Below are 23,487 nucleotides of genomic sequence, written 5' to 3'. Positions count from 1 at the left end.
GCCACCCAGGCCAGGGCCAGCAGGACCGCCACGAGGCCCACAGAGCCAGAGAGCAGGGAGGCGCGGAGGGAAAGAGAGCGCCGCCCCAGCCCAGCCAGGAAAGCAGCCCCCCCGCCGCGCCGGAAGAGCCCAACGCAGGGCCCCACCGGAGAAGGACGCCCACAGCCCCAGACGAGCACCCCACCACCACCCAGGAGTTACGGGCATCCCCCCGCCCCAACCCCAGGTACGACCCAGGACCCCCCAAGGGAGACCCGCTCCGCACTCCAGGCAGCCACCCACCCGGCCCACGTTTGGTCCAGGGAGGAGCAAGGCAGGGGGAGGAGCCAGTAGGGGGGAACCCCGGGGAAAAAAGGGTGGCCCACAAGGGGTGTTATAAATATGGCCCGTACAGGCTCGGCCACTATTGGAAGTTTGGCGGGGCCCAGCGCTCAGGGGCAAGGACCAGGACCCACCCCCCAGGGACACGAACACCCCCGGCTCAATATGGTGTAATACCCCCACCGTGCGGAGAGAGCACCGCCGGGCCCAGGGAGCCGGCACCCAGGGGACACGGCCGCCGTCGCCAAGGGGCCCGCACCCCCCACCAGGGAAGGGGTAGGGGACAGATGGACCCAGGTCCCTTCTTCTGTCATTTTTGAATAAATCCCTCTTTGGTGTTTAAAAACAGCTCAAGTCCAGTGGACTTCCTGACTTTTTTAATCATGTTTATAATGTTTTAATGAAAACCCTGCAATAAATATTTCAATTTCACTCAGTAAAACAGAATCATTCATAGGTGATCAGAAGACAAAATAGAAATTTCCTCCTTATATATCAGGTCCCCTTTTGTGTAACAAAAATAGAATTGCTGTTCTTTATTTTCAGTCCAACCCTGTAACCCACATGTCATATTTTATTTGTATATTGCACGTTCTGGAACGCGCTTTTAGCATTCTGTGTTCACACTGGACTGTCGCTACACAATACTACACACAACACACAACAATACATGTTCTCGTAAATACTGCTGCATGGAGACTTTTTTTCACAGCTCTTTTCTAACATATGAAAGACTTGGTGTTTTTTCAAACCGCATTTATCGATTCCTCCTTCATAATCGATGTTCAAACGGTTGTTACTTCCGTGGATTGAAAAAGACGCTACCCGTACGTCCAAACCAAATCCGAGTCCCTTATTGGTCAAAGTTCGACGGTTTTAACTTTTAACTAACCATTCAATGGTTCATTCATTCATTTTGGATTCAGTATATTACTACAATATAAATTACAACAATGTTTAGCAAGGTAAATTTTTTGCGTCACGTCCGGTATGAAGGGTGTTCCCTTTCGGTTAGCAGCTCCTCGCTTTCGTTAATTTTTTCTCTATCTTCTGCCATCGTGTTTGCCGGCCAGCTTAATGAAAAGGGAATCCCCTTAATACCAGAATACAATTCCGGAATACAATTTAAAAAATACTTTTGGACTGTTTCATGTATTTATAACGTATTTATAATGTCCACATGATGAACACAGTAATAAATAACTTTTAAAAGAAGCCATGTCTCCGCTTTCGTCGTTGTCTTTCTGGATTTGGTCATTTGCACCTGGATTTGCTGTGGTGCAGGACTCTGTAATTGGTTCTGTAATTTGCTGTTGTATTTCAGAATTTGTTCATTTGTGCTGCGATTTGTTGTTGCATCTTAAATGTAAACGTGTAAACATTGGACTACTCGGCCACCGTACTTGCAGGATCTCTGCAGCCGTTGATGAAGACATCGGTGTCCCTGCTGCTGTCCACTTCAATCCTTTTTTCCTCCACCAAAGACAAGATCTCTACGTCTGTGTGACGCGTCCATCTGAGGAGGAGGAGCACTTTTTTGGCATTTTTTACGTCCTCATGCTAATGCAACAGACTTTTTTTCATATGTCTTTGTCGTTCTGTGTTAAAACGAGACGTTTCATGTGGAGGAAGGGATGTGTGTAACACTGTTGTCCTTCTGCTTTGGTGTTTCTTCTGCGTGACAGTGGCCTTCCTGTTTTTACCCCCAAGTTGTGAAACTCTCCAGATAAGTCAGTCAGAGTCATTTCAACTTCCAAATGCTGGGTTTTGAGATGCTAACTCTGTCTTTGTTTCAGCATTTATGGAGACCATAATCTAAGAGTTCTCATTTTATGGGTCTGTGCACTTTTGGGGTAGTTATAAGTAAACTATTTGTGTCCTAAAGTTACATTTTATTCAATTTGATGATTTATTGCTTTATTATTGTCAAATGAGTCATTGAAATGCCGTCCCAGAAGACACATGAATCAGGGCCTGGCATCGGTAGCATGGGAAGGGCTCAAGGCGTCAAGAGGACTGTAAAGAAAGCCTGAACAGTTTAGCTGCTATATGCTGCACTGTCCTGCAGAAGGTGTTGACCACCAGCTGCTGCTTCTGTAGCATTCATTCTATTCTATTCTATTTCATTCTATAGGAAGGTGCTGGTCCCTACAAAAAAATGACTCAGTCGGCCCACAAACTTCTAGATCAGGGGTACTCGACCAGTCGATCTTCAAGGACATGAGGGTGGATCCCAGGCCAACAAAGTTAGATAACCAAAGAAATATTATAAAAATATATTTCTAAAATATCTGTCAGCGAATCAAAATCCTCATCGAGAAGATCGTGACTTGATTGACATGCAGAACGGTCAATAGAACATCCTTCTGATACATACGTCACTGCACATGTGTGTTTAAATACACTGAGCGCAAACTCTTTCTGTCATCAGAAAGTCGCTACTTGCTACTTGCCCAGCGGCACGTCAAGTCCCCGGCATAAGACCACCCCCACTGGAGTGTTTATTGAGGCCTGGATCGCCCCGCATGCCTCTGGAGTACCCGTGGATCCGAGCTCAATGATGAAGCAGTGTTTTCCTGTGGCACGCGCTTCCCACTGAGCCAACAGGCTTTAGAAATGCTGTGCTCCCCATTGCACGGTTTACAGCAGAGCATGACATACGATAGTCACTGCTTTCTGATTTAGTAATAAAACGCCTCATCTGTTAATACTAAAGTATTTCCTCACAGAGATTTGTGTACTCTTACTGTGTAGTTTGTGTATTATCAGTGCATAAACAATGTTATGTTTACTAAACTTTAGGAAGATCTTTTGGACATTGTTGTCTCAAAGTAGCTCACATGCCAAAAAAAGTGTGGCTGGCCTTTTTCTAGAATCTAGATGCCATGTTAAAACGCTCAAAACTTCTACGAGGCTCCAGTTTCTGAAGGGTTCGTTATGACACTGCTTCCTGGAAAGGAGATGCAGGAAATGAGAGCAGAGACACACTCTCGTGCGCATCACAGTGGTTGATGTCCACCTAGTGCAGGCGTACAGACAACCACTGACCTAAATAAATGTGGCGGTTTGAGCCGCTGTCACACACTGATTATAACAACATTTATGCTCCCACCAGAAGTAACATTATGATACTTTATCGTAATCCTGTCTTCAATTTAACAAATCTGAGTCAATCCTCCCCGTGTTTTTGCCTCCCCTTGAACCAACAATTCAATGACTGAGCCTGCCTTTCTCTGATTGTGTGCATTGGGCGTAGAAGGCTTTGTCGGCACAGATGGAGCCACCACCTAGTGTAAACACAGGGCAAGCCCAGCCTTTGCAATCCTTTCTTATCGCAGCTCCTCGTCCCATATAAAAGCATCCTCCTCTCCTCTGTTGCAGCTCCACACACCTTCTGCTGCTCTCAGATTTTTCTCTGCACACCTCCGGGCCAAAAAACTAATCGAAAACCATGAGTCAGCTAGAGACAGCCATGGCCATGCTGATCAAGACCTTCGACACGTATGCCGGCAAAGATGGGAAGAAGGAATCACTGAGCAAGTCCGAAGTGAAGACCATGTTGGAGAAAGAGCTTCCCGGGCTCCTGAAGGTACGGTGCATCCCAGAGGGAGACCTCTATGCTCATCCTGACACGGATGTTCCTCTGCATCTGTGGGTTTATAAAATGATCTGTGCCGGTGGATAAAGTGGGATTTCAAAAGATGATTTATGAAAAAACTAAAAGAAATTCAAAAATGCATTAATGCTTTTTCTACAGGCTGCAAAGAACCAAGACGAGGTGGACAAGCTGCTGAAGGGGCTGGACTTTAATGGAGACTCTGAGGTCGACTTCAGCGAGTTCGTGGTGCTGGTTGCTGCTCTGACCTGTGCTGCACACGGTCGCTGCTCCAGGAAGAACTAAGCTGCACCCTTGGGTGGGGGACAGACATGTGAACAACCGCATGAAATCTTCACAGTTGCTGTTATTTTGCAATGACCTAATAAAGTGATTTACCTCACCGCTGTTTTCCAGTTTTGATGATACAACTGTTTCAGAGAAACAACTGCTCCAGCTGAGCAGGAAGCTGCCTACAGAAGAAGTTTATTGTTGGACAGAAAGAGGAATCCAGAGGTGTGAATGGTAGTAGTGTTGTCCAGATGATGAAGGTCATCACCAAGAGTCAACTTTATACCAGTTAAGGCCATAGAAAGTCTTGTAACTTCTTTGGGCTCACTACTTACTAAGGTGAGCTAAAGGAATGGCAGCTAAGGACCAGAAACCAGTGTTATATGCAGTTAGGGTGAGTATAGATGTAATCAGGGACACCGTCCAATCAAACCATGACAAAGGTCTGCGTTGTGTGGTATCTTACACCGTTTTTTGATTATAAAATGTTCCTTAATGTGCCTTAATAAAAATGTTAAAGGTTATAGTTATAGTGTATAATATTTACTTGTGTAGGCTCCTAACATATTTTGATGCAAATAATTAGCAAACCTCTTTTGCTTCAAAATTACCTTCATTTGGCCTCTACCTAAAACCAAGAAACTTAGAATTTAATTCAGGCATTATACATTTTTTGAGGAAGAGCAGCTGGATGGCTCAGTTGGCTACTTGGATGACTGGCACGCAGGAAACCATTTTCTAAAGACCCACTCTCATGAAAATCCTGTTTTTTTGTGTTTTTAGCATGTTCTTGTATTTCATCATGGGGGACATGCATAGAAAATATTCTCAGTATTTCTTTATTTAAATAGTGTTGGATCAGGAGCAGATGAAAACTGGATGTTTGAAAAAGCTAAAGACTAATGACGCAGCTACTGCCATTGGCGGGCCGATGTCTCGCTTTCTCCGCTCCAATTCTAAATCCTCCACTTGTAGACAAATAGAATTAGTAACGTTTTAATTTTTCTCGTCTCACCTTTCATCTGACTCTAAGCTGTGTGGCAGGATGGCTCAGATATTGCTCGCCAATTTATTGCTTTGCTAATATAAGCTTGGGGTGGTGAGGCACTTGTCACTAACGAGAGCGAGTGCAAACAAAGGAATGCTGGGAAATTAGCTAGGCTAACGTTCACGCCAACAGTCCTGCCCACAACTAAAAAGGAAATTCCTAATAAGCTACTGCCAATGTGCAGAAAATATGTCTTAAAAAACAACTCAATTTTTTTTATTTTAGCTAAAACCGGCATAAACATAATAAAAAAGACCACCAGGAATGATTGTACAATATAAAAAAAATAGTTGGAGTGCGACAGACTGGTGACCTGTCCAGGGCATCCCCTGCCTTCGCCCACAAGTGGCTGGGATAGGCTCCAGCAGCCCCGTGACCACGAAAGGGAAAAACGGTATCGAAAATGAATGAATGAATAGTTGGAGTGGGAATTTAAAGTCCCACTATGACAACAAAAAAAAAAAAAACCTTCCCAGTGGTGTTTTGATTATAATTATAAAGTTTCTAAACTTTCTAAACACACACACACACACCTTCTGATGATGATAGCTGTGGCTTGACACAAGGGGGGATTGCGTGGCAGAGACTGCCAGTTTCAGTGTTAAGTAAAAGGTACAGACGCAATCTGTGGTCCTGCGGCGTGATTTGAGCAACGGGCGCAGCACAAAGTTCTGGCAGCAGCGTGATTTGACCAGCATGACACAATGTCAGCAGCGTGCTGCGGCGGGCCAGAGTTAAAAAATAAGAACCCTGGCGAGGTCGTTGCATCAACCAATCTAGGACTCAACTTTGGACATGTGACATTTTCAGTGGCAGTGAGTAGAAAACAGATCCAACATGGAGCTACAGGATCTTGAGCCTGCCTGCTGAGACCTCCTGAACTTTATGATATTTTTCTGATTTTCATCGAGGCAATAATTAAAAAAAGGACCCCTGATTTTATTTTTGTTTTTACTTTTTCCTTCTCTGGTTAATGCAGGACAGCAAGACTTCAAACGAACACATGTGCTTGACCGCAAATGGGAGTTTAACTTTAAATTGGCAGCGATTTAAAAGGAGAAATACTCAGAAATACCAAAATGAAATGATTATTTATTACATTTGTTCTCTTTCATACGAAAAATGTCACAAGTACATGTCAAAAACTCAAATAACACGATTTTCATTGAAGGGGACTTTAAGGAAATGTTCTATTAAATCAGTGCCAACCCAAAAGGTATAGAACTTTAGCCACAATGTATGAGATACATTTGGTTTTCAAAGTCAATTTGATTTGGTTTAGCTTTGGAACTGTTCAGCAGAAGGAAAGTACACTCATCTTTTCCAGGCAGGATCTGACGGTTAAAACTGTAGTTCTTAAGGACTAAAGGATGACACCCTCAAAAGCACCAAAGGCACCAAAATGCATTTTCTGAGGAAGTGCAGGTTTAGGAAGAAGACTGCAGCTTGAAGAACAACACAATATTATTTTGAAAATCAAAGAAAATGTAGCTGGATTTGTGTTCCCATTGAGCAAAAGGAAAATGGACCTGGAACATTCGGAAATACCGGAAACATTTCATCTATCTATATACCCAGGCTATGTCCCACCAACGTTGGGTAGCCTAGACAGGGCACACATTCTTAACTCCCTTCTTCTCTTCCCCAAACCCTCCTCCGCTTTTCTCATACTTGACAAGTGTGAACCACAGTTAAATGAGCCCATTGAGCTGAAAAACCACGTAATGCAATGAATAACCACACCTTCAACTGTACATAACAAGGCTGACGGCACAGGGGTGTCTTCAAACCAGACGGACCCACAGACGTAGTCAAAATGTTCCGCGGTGGCAAGGCTGTGGGTGTGGGTGAGGTCTGGACGTGGATGTTGTGAGTCTGTCTTGGGTGACACACCTTTGTGGATTGTGTGGTGGTTGTGGACAATACCTCTGGATTGGCATACTGGGGTGTTGGTCCATATTTACATGAAGCAGGAATCAGAAGGTGTGCTCCAACTACAGGGGGATCTCACTACTCCACCTCTCAGGGACAGTCTACTCCACGATTGTGGAGAAAAGATGCAGCTAATGCTTGAACTTCTGGTTCTGTTTGGTTTTGTCCTGAACTTGGAACAGTAGATCAGCTCTATGCTTTACACATACTCAAAGGTTCATGTGAGTTTGCCTATCAATCCACATGTGCTTTGAAGATTTGGAGGAATTTTGTGGGAAAGCATTCTCTCTTGTTCTGTGGGAGGACCTCATGACTCAGAAACTTCTTATGAAGGCCCATCTACAGGCGGAGTTACGGTTGTTAGCAGTAAGTTGAACTCACTTTCAGTGAAAGTTGGACTCCAGCAAGGATGCCATTCCTAAGCTGTTCTATTCATAGCTTTTATGGACAGAATTTCCCAGGATTTCATCTCTGCTTTTTGCAGATCAGAATCAGAATTACTTTATTGATCCCACACATGGGAAATGTATTTGTTACCGTTACCGTTACGCTGCAGCGTATTGTGCGCTCAGCTGAGAATGTGATTGGCTGCAGCCTTCCATCTGTCCAGGACCTAAACGCCTCCAGAACCCGGAGACGTGCATGTCGGATAGCAGTCGACCCTTCTCACCCTGGACATGGTCTACTTGAACTACTCCCTTCAGGCAGGTGGCTAAGGTCCATCAGGACCAGAACCTCACGACACAAGAACAGTTTCTTTCCCTCTGCAGTCAGACTCATGAACACTTTTTAACTCCTCCACCCTCAAACCTTTTCACCTATATGACCAGTTACCAGTCCACTACCTGTACCTTGATCATCCTCAGTTTGCATTGTTTGCACAATTCATTTCTATTAATTGTTCTGACCATTGTCCTTTTTTTTATCTTGCTTACTGTAGTTCATTTTTTCAATTTTTAAGTGTTTCATGTCGCACATTAGCACCGCAGAAAATTCCTATTCTGTGAAACTGCTCTGTTCACTGATAATGGCAATAAATACTCATTGAATCCTTGATATTCGTGTCATGCAATGTCTACCAATTCCGTTCCTGAAGGGGATTGCCGGGGCCATCCTTGAAGTCTACTGTTCCCGAGGAGGGTCACCGGGACCCTCCTCCATGGTTGCCGGGCCCTCTCCTCAGCATGTCTGTTCCTGAGGGTCACTGGGGCCACACTTTTTCTTTCAACCCTGAGGATGGTTGAAGTTCATCCCCCTTGACCATGTTTCCTGACATGAAGGAGGGTCACCGGGACTGTTCCCCCTCATGTCTGTTCCTGAGGAGGGGTTCTCCGATGCCCCTCACATCTGTTTGACTGCAGGAAAGAACTCTCACTGTTTTCTGGACTTGTTTTTGTTTTTCCTCCAGGTCCCCTCCTCTCAGGTGTTGGGGGCATCTGGGATCTGTTTTTCAGGGGAGGGGCGCTGTAAGGGTTCTGTGGTTTAATTTGGTTATGCTTTGGTCATGTTCTTGCCCTTTGTCAGTCACACCAGATTAAGGTTAATCATGATCCACAGCTGTCTTCATTTCTGTTCATTGGTCTCAGCCTATAAAAGGGTCTGGTGTTCAGGTCTTCTATATTGTTTTGTCTCTCTTTGTGTTTCACCGTGGTTTTTGTGATCTTTGGGTTAATTAAGTAAATGTTTTAAGTTTCTGTCAAGAAGCCTGCTCTCCTGCATGGTCGTCCCCTTCCAGCTCCTTCTAGAGGCAGAGAGATGGGAGCGGGGGGCTTCAGCTTAACTTCATTTCCTAAATGAAAGTCTGTCAGACAAACACAGAAACTATTCACAGTTTTTAGAGAATTGCACAATCTGAATTAATGTCCTCTGATTGGACACTTCAAACAGTTTATGTCCTTAATAAGGCAGGTGGACTTTTTACTTCAGTGAATTCTTTTAAATGATACATTTTTTTTGTAAATACCAACAATGAAAATGAAAATAAAAGGCAACGTTTGAACAGGGTTGCCCATTTTGTCCACAACACAGAAGTTAATAGAATCAGTTTTGATAAAAACCAATAATATCTGGTTCCTCTAGAGACAAAAAAAAAACCCAACAAAGATGATTATGGAGTAAAGATGTCTAACTGGGTATTGCTCATACTTCTTTTCTGTGGGCGGCCTCTCTGTGAGATTTGATCAGTGATTAAACAGTTTCAGTTTCCAGAAACGTCTTGAAAAAACCAGACCAACTGTGGAACAGCCCACTTGCAAAATCTCTTGTTGGTGGTCAGGCAGGTGGCTTTGTCTCTGATGCAACAATATCAGCCTTGAAGAACTCATGCTCGGTTGCACTTCCTAATGCCATGTTTCACAGCAGACGCAGAGAATTTCTCTTAATTTAAGTGGAAGTTGAAAGTCACACTCAATATTTAATGACTGGCACAACCATGATGTTCTCTGCCACTGAGACTTACCATAATGATCCTGACTGTTTCATCAACCTGATTATTGTGAGGTGTACAGGAGTCATTAGCTGATTTTCCATTGACTGTGAAATTGCGCAAATTTGAGTTGCGATAGTAAATTTGCCGAATGAAAACACAACATGTAAAAACAAAAAGTATTTCTGGAGGAAAAGTTATTAGAGGAGGTGGTTTTGAGGCGTATTGAAATTGACATATTTCCGAAACTGCAATGGAAACACTTTTCTTAAATTAAATGAGTCATATGACTGTGCTTCTTGGTAGGAAGTGGCGGTCTTGGGCACTGCACAGTGGGCGCCACCAGAGGTCCCACAGCGTCACACAGCTCATTAAAGGTTGAGCGTGTCATGTGGAATTGTTGGATCCACAGTTCCTTTGTAAAATCACTAACCACCATTTACCAAAATGGCTTCATCCGTAGCCCCTCCCACGTTTAAGGAGCTCGCCGCTCCACGGCCTGCATTAGATGCTGACGTCTCCTTTGATAGATGATGATGAGCGCTAGTGCCGTGGCAGAAATGTGAATGTATCTGATGTCAAAGTATTGTTCACATCTGTCTCCATGTTTCTGAATAACTTATGGGGTGAGTTGGTTTGTGTTTGTGTATTCGCATAATTTTAGAAAACAAAACACAATAAAAAAATGAAGCAAAAATAAAAATTAAATGTTTCAGCAAACAAAAGTAATTTACAGAAACCTAAACAAAATGTTAAAAATAAAGAAAACAGTAGGAACTTGGAAAAGGTGGGCACTAAGGGACATCACTGATTTTTTTTACATGAGTTTCCACTGTCCGCATTCTGATAAAAATTTCCTGTTTGGAAATGGAGCACATCCAGAATCGCTTCATGCCAAATCATTTTTGTCATCATCCAATCAGCGATGTTTCCTACCTTTTCCTTTTTCCTTAAAAAGACAAAAAACACGTTGGAAGACAAAAGTAATTTCCAGAAATCGTAAAAGGAAAAAAAAAGTAAACAATGAAATGAAAAACATTTTTTTAAAAAGACAAAATGACCAGAAAATGTAGGTACTGTGGGACATTTCTGATTGGATGATAACATTTGTCCATAATTTCACCAGAAACTTTTTTAGTGGGAAGTGATAGTGGACATGCTCCTACTAACCACAAAACTTTCATCTACTTAACTACCAATTAATTTTATTGAAAAGCACCTTTCATGTAAAAGAAAACAGCTCAAGGTGCTAAACATGGCATGAAAAACAAACAAAAACACAGAACCACCCCCCCCCCCCCACACACACACACACAATAAAATTAGGTAAACCCCTTTTGCACAAACACACAAAAAAAGGAGAAATGATTATAACACACTAAAAGCTAAATAAAAGTGCACCCTGAAGGTTCTGTCCACTCTGTCCTCCTGTTGGCTGGGATGTCAGCATCTAGTCAACTTGAGGCCCCCCCGCGCATCCCCTGCCCTCCCTGACCCACAGTCCCCCAATCACCCGGCCCTGTTGGCCTGGCCCAGACAGCTAAAAGACCCAGGGCAAAGGAGGCCAGAGGACAAGCAGGTCCACCACTCCCTCTGCAGCTCCTGGCGGGGACCGGCCTCGCCACTAAGCTGTGGTGGGGCCGGTCCCCACCTGGGATGCTGCATTTGGCTGGCTATACAGCTGTTCTCAGAGAAGGAGGTTCAAATTACTATTAGCGTTTCTAATAACGTGTAGGTATAGGGAAAGGGGGGGCTCTATTTTAATTTTCGTGCTTATTTTTATATTGTTTATTTTGTTTTGTTTTAATGTAAAGCACTGTGTTATGCCTTTTAAGGAAAAGTGCTGTGTAAATAAAATTTGATTTGAAGAGCCAAAACACAAACACCCACGCCAAGGCGGAGAAGACACGCATAACAGCTAAAATGTAGAATTCCTGGCTCGGAAAGTTAAAATATGAAAACTTAAGTATAAAAGTGTAAGCTAAAAATAAGCTAATGCATAAATATTACAACTTTAATAGCAAGCATTAAACAGATACATTCATGATTAGATCTACTTAAAAGCTGAATTGAATTGAATTTAATCCACTGGAAAAAGTGAGTGGTGTCGTTACCTCATCAGGTCACCAGGGGTCATCATCACTGTCTGCATTCAGGGCTGTTGTGTAATTACCAAGTGCTTGTGCTGCCCTCTAGTGGCAAACGAGTTCTTTTTCTCTGTCATCTGCAAAACGTTGAGAGAAGAAGCTCATGTTCCTGGTGTCCTGGTTCCCCTGCTGCAGGTCTCAGCTTCATGTTCACCGGCTGATGTTCTCCACAGGTAGAGCGTGTTGTTCTGAAACACAGCCGGCCTCTAAGCGGCTTTCAAGGTCATTAAACTCCAGCTCTCCCCTCTCCACTTCCTTTCTCTGTCCAAGAGCATTATGGAGGCTTATGGGGATTAGATGTTCAGAAGACGGGATGTGACCCTGGAGTCAGGATATGCAGGTGGGGTGACAACGTTTAGTATCAGATAAAGTGTCTTATACTCTGGGCTCTTAACCTGCTGTAGAAAAGCACAAACATATCATGATCCAGCAGAGATGAAGTGAAATCAGCTAAAAATGCCCACAGTTACATCAAAAACTACATCATTTTTTAAGAAAACTTAATTGTTTTGATAAAAGTAAGTCAATTATATATTTTTTCTAACTCTGAACTTTGATGATTACTTTAAATCTTAGCTTACTTTTGTTTAAAAACCTAAACCTGTGATTTATTCTTTAGTTTTGTTCAACATAAAGCACTGGTACATTGATTAGCGGATGAAAATAGGGCGGTAACTAACCAACATTAAAATTCTTGTGAATCATTGTTGTCTTCTATTTGGGAATAAAGCATGTGTGCATTAGGTTGAGCCTTTGGTGGAAGATTTGGGCCTTTTAAGAAGGCATAAGTACATTTACCACTTTAACCGGTTTTAAAAGTCTGATGCTTTTATTTTGAAAAGCCGTGCTGTCTTGCTGACTCATTTGGAGAAAAGGTCCTCCTTTTTCAGCATCGACATTGACTTTCCACAAAAACCTTAGGTAACATGAAGATTTGATGTTGACACAGAACTCTGAGAACATAAGAAAAGAAAATTCCACAAAGATAAGATCCTAAATCATGCGACTGACGTGGCTAACATTCGTGTACAGAATTCTTAGAAAGGTAATTTCACTCTGATTGACGAGCTCAGGTTAGTGCAGCTGTAAAAAAGCGTGAAGGAGCTCCTCACTGAACTGTCATCGTCAAATCCAAATGTTGCTGTCCTCGTTTTGCATAGCTAAACAGGAGTCGGTGACGGGACGGAGTTTAAACAAAGGCTGCATGCATTAAGTGGTGCGTCAGTAAGCTTTGCTCAAAAACCCGTCCTCCGGGACGGACCTGTTGCCCGTCTCCAACAGTTGCCCGGGCTCAAACAGAGAACTGCTGAGTTCCTCCCATTCCACACATTCCTTTCTACTTACTGTCACAAAGGACATTTCGCTCAGACTGCTCCTATCTGCACGCTTTGGAGGCCAAAGGTCAAGCTGGATTCATGACATAAGATCTCTGTCTCTGCCACATTGATCTGGATCAACTGAACTTTAAGTGGGAAAAGGAACGAAGAGGCCTCTTTCAGTCAATGCTCTCACAAGAGACACCGGGAACATTAGCTGGTTCTGGGGTAGTGAGTGATTTTGTCTGTGACTCAGCTTGAAAATTCAGCGTGTGATTGTATGTTGTATTGTGTCTTAATGTAAGTGTATTTGATGGAATAGAGGAAAGCCAACAGAACGAATTTCAGTTTTCTCTTTTGTATTAAACTGATGGAGTTGGGTTCACTGTCAGGCTGAAGTCACAGTCGGATGCGTCTTAGTGTCCCTTCCTGCTGTACGCCGAACTCATTTCATCACAGAGAAGCCGCTCTAAAGGACTTGTCACACTACTGCCACGTACATTTTGCCCATTTTCCACGTAGGAAAAGTTGGTCTTTTGTGATTCACCCGTGATATACGTCAATCATAAGTGTTTCTTGTGTTTGTCATTCGTAGATGTGCGCGCTGTTCGTTGAAGGCTTCGGCAGACGGGTCTTTACGGGAATTTGGTTTTAAACCGTTCTAAATTTTGGATCGGATACACCGTATTTTATGCAGTTTATATGTAAATGAATCTGTTAGTTCAAAAGTGGCCCAAGTCCAAGAGGTTTGTTTTTCCAGGATATGATTTCAATTGCATAGCTTAAAGGGAGGCTACACCTAATGATTAATTCTTTACCCAGATTTAGCACCAGTTCATAGCTTACAAATGCTGTTATATGAAGCACCTCACTTTTAGAATTTCAGAGGACTGGCAAACTAAAGTCTCTGGACTTGGGCCCTTCTTGAATTAAAAAGGGGTGCTGCCATCTATGGGATAAAGCAAAACCCATGCAAGAGAGGCCCAAGTCCAGGAATTTTGTACTTAATGCATTTTAAATGTCAAGCATAGTCAATACATTACAATGGACTTGTGACTTTTTTGCACATAATCAGATAGCTTTTCCCTTGTAGACCACAGAACATATAATATCTCTATTTTGAAAAAATTGTGGACTTGGGCCCCTTTTGAACTAACCGATTCAAATATTACATACATACAAATTTGTGGCTTTTCACGACTGTTTCATCTATGTCTAACCCTTTTCGGGTATACAGCGCACAGATCACATTAAAAGTAACTGACGCACAAATCACTAATGAATTGAATAAATAACACAATTATCACCTACGCTTCATGTTATACGTTGGTTTACGTGTATTATTCCTACTTCTTTCATGGTTTATCACATGGTTCAGTCGTGATACATCTGTGAAAGTTTCACGTAAAGAACCACAACTTTTCTTCCTTTTTCCATGAATATTCACGTATGACCAATTTTCACCCGTACATTATGCGAAAAACGTATGTAGCAGCAGGGTATCTGAAGTTATTTTGCAAAGGGTGAAAACAGCAGCATTAACCCCACAAACCCACTCAGAATGTTCTTGAAAGCTGAAAACAGATCCTGTACCATTTTTGGTTTAACGGTTGGTCTCAATCGTTAAACAACAGAGAAAGCCACTGAGCAGGCATTGAAAGTTAAACCCGGTTGAACCTCGACCACTTAGGGACTCCGATTTGGTAGTAGACATATGCGTCCTCTTTAATTCACAGAAGTCCCATTGGTTTGAAAATTGATCATGAAGAAAATTTTAATAATTGTGTTTTGTGCCTGGCTGGAATTCTATGACACCAGTTCTTTCATATATCGGATAAAAGCTGTGAAAGAAAAAGCCTTGAGCAATATCCGTGAGATTTACACCACTTTGACATTTCACACGAAGCCTCCAACTGTTGGTGGCAGACATGAGCTAGTAAACAGTAAAAAAGAAAAAGAAAAAGAAGCCTATTCTTTCTGGTCCAGTGTGAACATTGTAGGCTGCCCTCAGTTTGGGGATGTTGGTGGAACTTCCTGGACACACAGCAGCCACCTGAGTTTGTGGGACCGTATCCTCAAGTTGCCCTGTTGCTCCATGGCAAGGGTCTCAAACTCCTGGCCTTGAGAATGCATTTTTAGCATATTCTCACTTTTGAGATGGTACAGGAGAATTGGTTGCGTTAGGTTTTGATCAGTGTTGTTGAAATTATTACCAAGCTATAAGACACAACAGATGACTTGTCTTTCAAATAATGCCTTACCCTACAACATTAGTTTAGGTGTTAAAGCATTAAACACTGAAAGAACAATCGGAGAAGCATCCCTCAGCCTTAGTCTGCTTAGTCTACAAAAATAAAAATATAGGCTTTCTGCTTGGAAAAAATAAAAGGACAACGGAGACCAAACAGAGAACTGGAGGTCAAACAAAAAAGGGCTTTCAGGTTAAAACAGCACAACTGTCAGTCCTGGGAAAAATCAAGAAAACAGATACTTAAAAGAAACAGAGAAATTTTTATTGTTCTTACCTATGAGGCCTAACAGCCAATTTAGTTTTGGTAAAACTAAAAAAAGCAGAAAAATGGTTTTGGCTTTGTCTTTTTTTCTGCTTTGAGCAACAGCAATAAATCTGTTGCAACACAAGAGCTACAAAAGTGGTCACGAGAAAACTGAGGATTCATTGGTAATGCCTCATACAGAAAAACTGTGACAGAAACACATTACTTTGGTAAAGATGACAGAAAATGACACATCTCAGGGTTTGGTCTGCACATCGCTGCAATGTTGATGTTAAGCTATCAGGAGTCACAACAGCAGCGTCATTCCCCTACACACAGTTACTCAGAGATGACGCTGACATTGATGATCAACATCGATGCACCACAACTTTATTCAAAGCTATATTCCTCTTTGATGTGGTCTCTGTTTTTTTTTTTTTTTTTTTCGGTTCAAATGCTTCTGTCACTTCCACTCTTTGGTTCACTGGTTCTCCATCTGCATTCGTACTGTAGTAAACCCTACCAGAGTTCACCTGAACTTCCTGTTCAGGAGCATCAGAGTTTGCACCAAAGTTCACATAAGATTTTAAAGAAAGAGTGGACTATCTGAAGGAAGGAACTCCTGTTTATTTCACTCCTGTCTGAAAAGGCTGCCCTCAGTTTGGGGATGTTGGTAGAACTTCCTGGACACACAGCAGCCACCTGAGTTTGTGGGACCGTATCCTCAAGTTGCCCTGTTGCTCCATGGCAGGGGTGTCAAACTCCTGGCCTTGAGGCCCGGCCTCCTGCTGGTTTTCCAGAAATCCTGCCTTATCTGCTCCTGACTACCTGCATCAGTGTGTTTAGCCAATAGGGAGCTTCAATAGCAGGTTGGTTGGAAAACATGTTGGACACCAGCCTTCAAGGCCTGGATTCTGACACCCCTGCTCTATGGTGTACAGGTCCTGAAGTAGACTCCGGCCGATCCGGACTCACATCAGGGGCCAGAGAAGTAAACATGGACTTGAGCTGCACTGGGGGTGGTACAGTAAGCTGGAGAAAAGCAGAGGACCGGATGCAGGCAGCTGAATTCTGGACTGGTTATAGTTTGTTGGGGGTTTTGTTTGGGAGACTGGAAAGGAGGTAATTAGAATAGTTGAGGCGAGAAGTGACCAAACTTTGAACCAAGATACAAGCAGAGTGGACAAAAAGGACAAATGGTGTATTCCTACAGTTTATAGCAAATTACTACCTTCCCTGAAAGCCCAAAATGTTTTACAGTCACAGTGCCATGCACCCATTCATAAAAACCTTATTGAAACTCTAAACAAGACAAAGCGACGAACAAAAGCGAAACAAAAAGCAGATGGCCAGACAAGATTGAACCAACAACCAGACCCTGACGATGAGTGAACTGCAAACAGCTGTGCAGGATTAGCAAGTAAAACCAGCTGTGACAGCCGGAAAACACAAACCTGACACCAGAAAACACAACAAATCAAACAAAATCAAAGTCCCTGGGAGCATTTCAGGCAGGCAGCTCGAGCAGTGCGTTTACCTGGTTACTCCTCCCCGCGGGCGGTTCAGTCTAATCAACGCACCTGTTTAGCGTCCTACCTAGGTTCCAGGTGTGCGGTCCAAACCCTCTTCTTCCATTTCCGCGAGCTCTGCGTTCATCACCCCACCCTCCGCCCCGGCTTCTACCTGTGAGCTCCGTTAGGGGTAGTTTATTACCCAAAGTTTCCTTTGGAGATCTTTGTTTTATGTATCTGAACTGAACCTTATGCCAAACTAAAAGAAATATGGAAATACATCTTCTTTACTGCATGATCTGTCTGACTGAAAGGGAACCATCCTCACAACCTTGTAACAATAGAAAGCCCATTTTAACAATGACTTGATTGGAAATAGCAAAAAGCGACTTGTTGGCATTTCTTTGGTTGCTCCACTGTCAGCTAATGAAGGGCAAAGAGGCAAAAGATACCCCCTCATTCAGTTCCACTGCTGTTTTTTTAAAGGGCATCATCATTGAAAGAGAAATAAACAGGATCTTAAAATGTTGCCATTGAGAACATTTACACAAATCCTTTTTGTTGACCCAAAACTGAGGGAAGACGAGAACAGACTTCATCAAAGACAATCTTCTACCTTCCATCGATGGTGGAAGTTAAAGTTCACAACAGTAAGGGCTTTTTGAGCACACATTATTACACACAAACAACTATGTTCGGAGTGTATTACACTCTGCATACACAAACTGACGTGTATGCCAACACATGCCAGATATTTGGGTTGTGTCCGAATTCCTTCCCTACTCCCTACATAGTGCACTATACTGTGCACTCACCATTTTGTAGTGCTACAAATCTACAATTTCAAAATCGAGTGCCCCAGAAATTTCCCAGTAGTCTCTGTGAAAAACCAGTGCCCATCGCTGCTCACGAGATTGGCAAATGTAGACCACAATGCATTGCGTCTGAACAATTTTTGCCTTAAAAATGTATTTAAATGTTTTTTTTAATAAACCATTTCATCTTCGGAAGACAGACTCATAAATTGTCGTCGTAAAACACTCATATGGATTAGATTTTAACTTCATGAAATCGATCACCTCATATTTTGCTGCTTAAAAAATAAAAAGAGGTGAGTGGTGTCGGAATTGCAAAATATAGTTTTTTAGTAGTTAGGGGTTAGGGTGGGATTTCGGACACAGTTTTAGTATTTTTTCCTGAAACAGTGAGCTGTGCATGTGTGTCTCAGATGATCCTGTGAAACCTTGAACCCGCATTGCTCACAGGGACGTCTGTCAAACGAGACTGGATCAAACAGAAAACCAAAACTATTCAAGCTACGCGTGGCAGGCTGAAAACCAGTTTGACCGGCTTGCCGGAATCGCTCGTCCTCTTTCGGGAGGCTGACGGAAGGTCGAGAGGATTTCCACCGAAACACATCCGTGCTGACAGACAACAGACTTCAGCAGACAAACCCGGGGATAGACCCACATTTACACGCAGGTACAGCCAGAGGCCTGTGTCACAGCGGTAATTAGGAGGAGCGGGGTTGTGCTCCTTCCTGATGCAAGGAGGCACGCTGTTTGTCTTACTTAAAAGCACACACACTTGCAGACGCAAGACAAGGTCACTTTGTTCTTCTTTCTCATCTGCGACCTCAGAGACGTCTGTCTAAGCGGAAACATTCGCACGCAGAGGTCGGACTTCCTCCTGAACACAGAGTTCCTCTCTTGCTGTCCTTCCAGCTGCTCTCACGTTAAACTTTATGTAAAGCTTTGGTTTAAACTCCACTCCTATTGCAGGATGACACATTGAAGCAGTTTTTCTTCCTCTTATTCATATCTCAATGTTAAGAAATTATAAAAAAGGAAAGATAAAATTGAACCCAAATTTTATGCATTTTATGTTATTGGTTGTTCTTATTTTATTTTCCAAAATGAAGTCAAACCCAAGATTGAAGCAACTGTAAACTCTTGCTGTTATGTGTGGGTTTTTTTTTATGTTCCTCCTTTCTTGATTTGGTAACAAATACACTGGGTGGACCAGCTTCACGAGGAGATTGAATGAACGAGCCTGATTGAATGAAACTTTATTTATACTTTGCAACTCCTTTATGGGATCAGAGTGCTTTATAGTAAAAAAAAAAAAGATGCAAGAAAGTTTAAAATAAGACAAAATAAGAGCTAAAAAAAAAACAGCATAAATCTTCAGAAAGCAATCAGCAACAAAAGATCAATAAGAATTCAACAGAAGAAATAAAAGAAAAATGCGTAATTCTGCAGGAACGGTATTCCATATTTGAGGGCCGGCAATTGGAAAGAGCGCGCTCACCCCAGTGTTTCTGTAGTGACCTGGACACATGAAGCAGATATTGATTGGCAGAACGTAAAACTCTAGAATGGCTGCAGGCAGTTAAAAGCTCAGCTAAGCAAACTGGGTCAAGGCCACGAAGAGCTTTAAAAACAAACAATCAAAGTTTGAACCAAATTCTAAAATGAAGTACTGGAGTCTGCCCGTCTGGTTGTTCCAGTCACCAGTCGTGCTGCTGCATTCTGAACTGACTGGACTACAGAGAGTTGCAATAATCTATGCGAGCGCTAATCATGGCGTGGGCGGCTGTTTTCAAGATCACTGCGCCTTAAGGAGGGTTTAAGTGATCGTGCATCACTTTTCTTTATTTGGGAAAAGTTAAGCTGTGACTCATCCTGATCCCCTGGAATTCATGAAAGGAAGAATCAAATCAAATCCTTCATCCACAAAAGCATTCTTTACGTGCGTCTGAAATATAACAGCTGTGTGACAATAATGCTTAAGACAAGGTATTTAGGAAGGTTTTCAGCTTTTAATGTCAAAAATAATCAAAAAACCTTTTTAATGTGTTCTTTTCACTGTTACGCGTAAGCTTCTTGTGAAATTGTCTTCTCATTAATTGTGTAAAGGAAACATTGTGGATATTTTACCTCCACACAGTTTCATTCTTTCAGTTTCCAAACCAAACTTTAAATCCAGCAGTAAAAAGCGGATCTCATCCGATCAGAGAATCCTCCCATCAGGCTACAGAGCCTGAACTCCCTTCTGATGTCTGTTTAGAAAAACTCTTCAGCCTCTCAAAAGTCCTGCTTCTCTCCATGTTTTCACAGTTTTAGGTTCTGTCCTACTTTTTCTTTCTTTCTTTTCCTCTTACATGTATTTTTTGAATGTTAAAGGGCTAAAAGATGGACTATTTCCAGGTTGCTTGATGACTATCATTCCTCCACCACCGTGCTTCACAGCTGGAATAAGAACTTTGCATTTAATTTGTTTTTCATGTGACATTGTTGTGCTAATGACAAACACATTTACTTATTTCCTATGAATCCAGTAGTCTGTTGAGTCATGTGGGAGCAGATGCCGCACTGCTGCGTTCATACGAGTGAAGCACTGCCCCGGTTGACCTTTACACGGCTGCAGCTAGGAGAAAATACTCGACAGGCTCCAAATAGACTTACTATAGAATGAACCTCGTGACTCTAAGTATTTGCAGCTTGTTGCTGAAAATGCTTTACTGTGTGCTGAGAGCATGACCAAAGCATGAGCACTGGTTTAAATAATGAAAACACAAAAAGGCTTTTGAAATGTCTCACTTTATTTAGCAAACACAGCTCCACTTAATCCAATGTTATTTAACTGACATGCACACAAAGAATGGTCCCTTCCATCAGTCCACCCTTCAAAACATTCAGTCTCAACTGTCACCTGAATTTGGATACTTGCTTCTATAGATTGATAGGAGGAAAAGTAAGTGCCTTTTAGGAATTTCATTTTTCAGGTTCAAATCCAGATTTTTACGGGAAAGTGTACATGCTGTGCTCCCACCCTGGTTCAAATCCCGGCTGGGATTGTACCGTGTGTTGTTTGCGTGTTCTCCCTGAGCATGCATGGGTTTTCTCCGTTTCCTCCCATAGTCCTAAAACGTTCGTCCTATAGGTTAATTGACTATTCTAAATTGTCCCACGGTGTGCATTTGTTTGTTTGGTCCTGCAATGGACTTGCGACCAGTTCTGGGTGTGGCTCGCCTTTGGCTCCAGGAACCCTGTGAGCCTGAAACCGATTCAGCTGGTTCTGAATGGATGAAAGTGTGCATGTTCTTTGTGTACATGGGGCTCCTGAGCCCACAGTGTAAAATAGTTGCTGTAGATTTTAAAATAACTTACTGGCAGCTGGATGCCAGTAAGTTATTGTAAAGCATTTTACAACTTTGTTACTGTAAAATGAAATACGGTACAATTTCTTGCTGTGTTTAATTTTAAAGTATAAAGCTATAAAATGAAATACAGTACATGGATATTTTACTGTAATTCATTTTAAGGTTGTACTACCCTAAAATGAAAAACAGTAGTAGTAGTTCCAGTAATTGTACTGTGCTTCCTTTTACGATAATATTAACGTATATCATTTCCAGTATATTTACTTTAAAATAAATATGGTAAAAAAAGAGTTACTCTGGTTCTCTTATGACGTCTGTAGCTGTTTTTAGGCCATATTCCCTATTTCACTTAAAAAAAAACAGTCATTCCTGCAATTGTTTAAGGTTATATTAACATGGAATGAGTTCGTAGATCTTTGCAACACCAGACAGAGACGTACGATCCTTTATTTTACACCTCAGAACAATTTCAATTCCCCTTGAACAAAACTAACGGATGCACAGAGAGAACATTCAAACTCAACACACAAAGGTTCCCACAGGGGTTTGAACTGCAGACCTCTTTCTGTGAGAGGATGGTGCCAACCACTGCACCACCATGTCAACAGTTTCTTTATAACTATAGTAAAATGGTTGATAAACAATTAATAATGACATTTTAACAGTTAGTGTTTAGTTCTGTTTTAAACTAGCCTAATTGCTAAAAATAAAAGCCTAACAATAACTGTTTAAAGTATTCAACCAGCTCTTTCTTTTTTCTTGGTTTGCATTAAATCCATACATATTTATATATAAGTAAACTGTCTCTTTTACTACAATCATCCCATGTTTGTTATAAAATGTAAAAATCTTGTGGATCCAGTTTCTAGACCGGGTAAGACACAGTGACACATGCAGTCCAGTTACAGAAGTAAGTGAGTTTGTGATCTTCTTATTTTGTAGCCAAAGTACTAACCACTGCACCACCATGCCATCTCTGAGGAAGTATTAACTGAATTCTCTTCCAAAATTGCAAACCCTCCTGGGTAACTTCACCTTCAAGGGTGTATTTCTAAAAGCCCATCATGTCACAAATGTTTTACAGGAAACGTTTGGATTCCAAAACATGTAACCTAAAAAATTCCAATGTTTTTGTCACCTCTTCACATTGAAAACTTCACAGAGGAAAAAGAAAACCGGCTGACCTCCACTGCGTATAATGCTGGACTGGTTTCCTCTAACAAAACACCAACAGGAAGCTGTTTTAATAACAAAATAAAAGCATCATGACTCTCCATTTGCAGGAAGCTTTATTGTATTCCCCACTCACACACAGTTGAAACTCAAACATTTACGAAAAGCCAAATCCATGTTGGGAAAGCACATAGAATCACATTTTTTCTGTCCATTTCTACCAGTAAATATTACATTGAAACTTACAGCAGTGACCATGAGCTTTTTCTAATTCATTGATGTTTACAGACATTACAGTAAAATACTGCCCAGTTACAGTATAGTAACCGTAAAAAGGCAGTGGCGGTTCTACATGAACTTTCTCCCCGGGTGAGTGAAAAGGAGCTTCTGGATGACCGCCATTGTTGTTGTCGTTACCTTCACCTCGCATGCGCCAGGACGGGTCAAGGTAGAGTGGAAACGCTTGCCGGAATTGCTTGGACCATTCTAAACCGGACCAGACAGTAAGCGGTCAGTGAAAAACAAGGCTAAACTAATCTTTGTGAACCAGTAATACTCATAATGGTTACCAGCGGCTCAAATACTTCCCTCAATGAAGTGCAAAGAAATGGATTCAAATGCTTGAAAGTTGATTTCTTGATTCTCTTTGAAATTTTCTAGATGTTACAGTTTGTTTGTATATATATTCTTTGGAAAATATACATCTAAATTTAAATGTGTTTGTGTGTATGTGGCAACAGATTAGAAGGAAACATGAGTCACAGAAGGAACGGCTGACTAAATCTGCATTTCATGTCATGACTCACCACAAAAGCATACATATTAAATATCTCTACAAGTTGTGGCAAGCCTGCAGCAACCAGTGATAATGATAAGGCGAGCCCTCAGAACTCAAAGTCAAGTCCCGGTAATCAGATATGCAAAGATGGTTTAAAGTGTGTTTTTAGTCTTCACATTTGCCCGTAGAGTCTAGTTTTCTGTGCTGGTGGAGTGTTTAAAGATTTGGACAGCTGCCATGGTGAAAATGAAAGCATGCAGGGTCCAGCAGACAGATCAGCAAAGGAAAAA

General features: G+C 42.0%; 1 protein-coding gene across 1 annotated transcript; it reads left to right on the top strand.

Moving 5' to 3' along the window:
* Positions 1-3,681: 3,681 nt before the first annotated feature.
* On the top strand, positions 3,682-4,320 carry s100p (S100 calcium binding protein P). The gene is made up of 2 exons (XM_004080013.4): positions 3,682-3,910; positions 4,079-4,320. Exons 1-2 carry the CDS (start codon positions 3,773-3,775, stop codon positions 4,220-4,222), a joined length of 282 nt encoding a protein of 93 aa, XP_004080061.1. The 5' UTR covers positions 3,682-3,772; the 3' UTR covers positions 4,223-4,320.
* The last annotated feature ends 19,167 nt before the right edge of the window (positions 4,321-23,487 follow it).

Source organism: Oryzias latipes, chromosome 18 (assembly GCF_002234675.1).
Source record: "Oryzias latipes chromosome 18, ASM223467v1".
Lineage (NCBI taxonomy): Eukaryota > Metazoa > Chordata > Actinopteri > Beloniformes > Adrianichthyidae > Oryzias > Oryzias latipes.
Note: the sequence above shows the minus strand (reverse complement) of the source record. Positions and strands in the feature narration are given on the sequence as shown.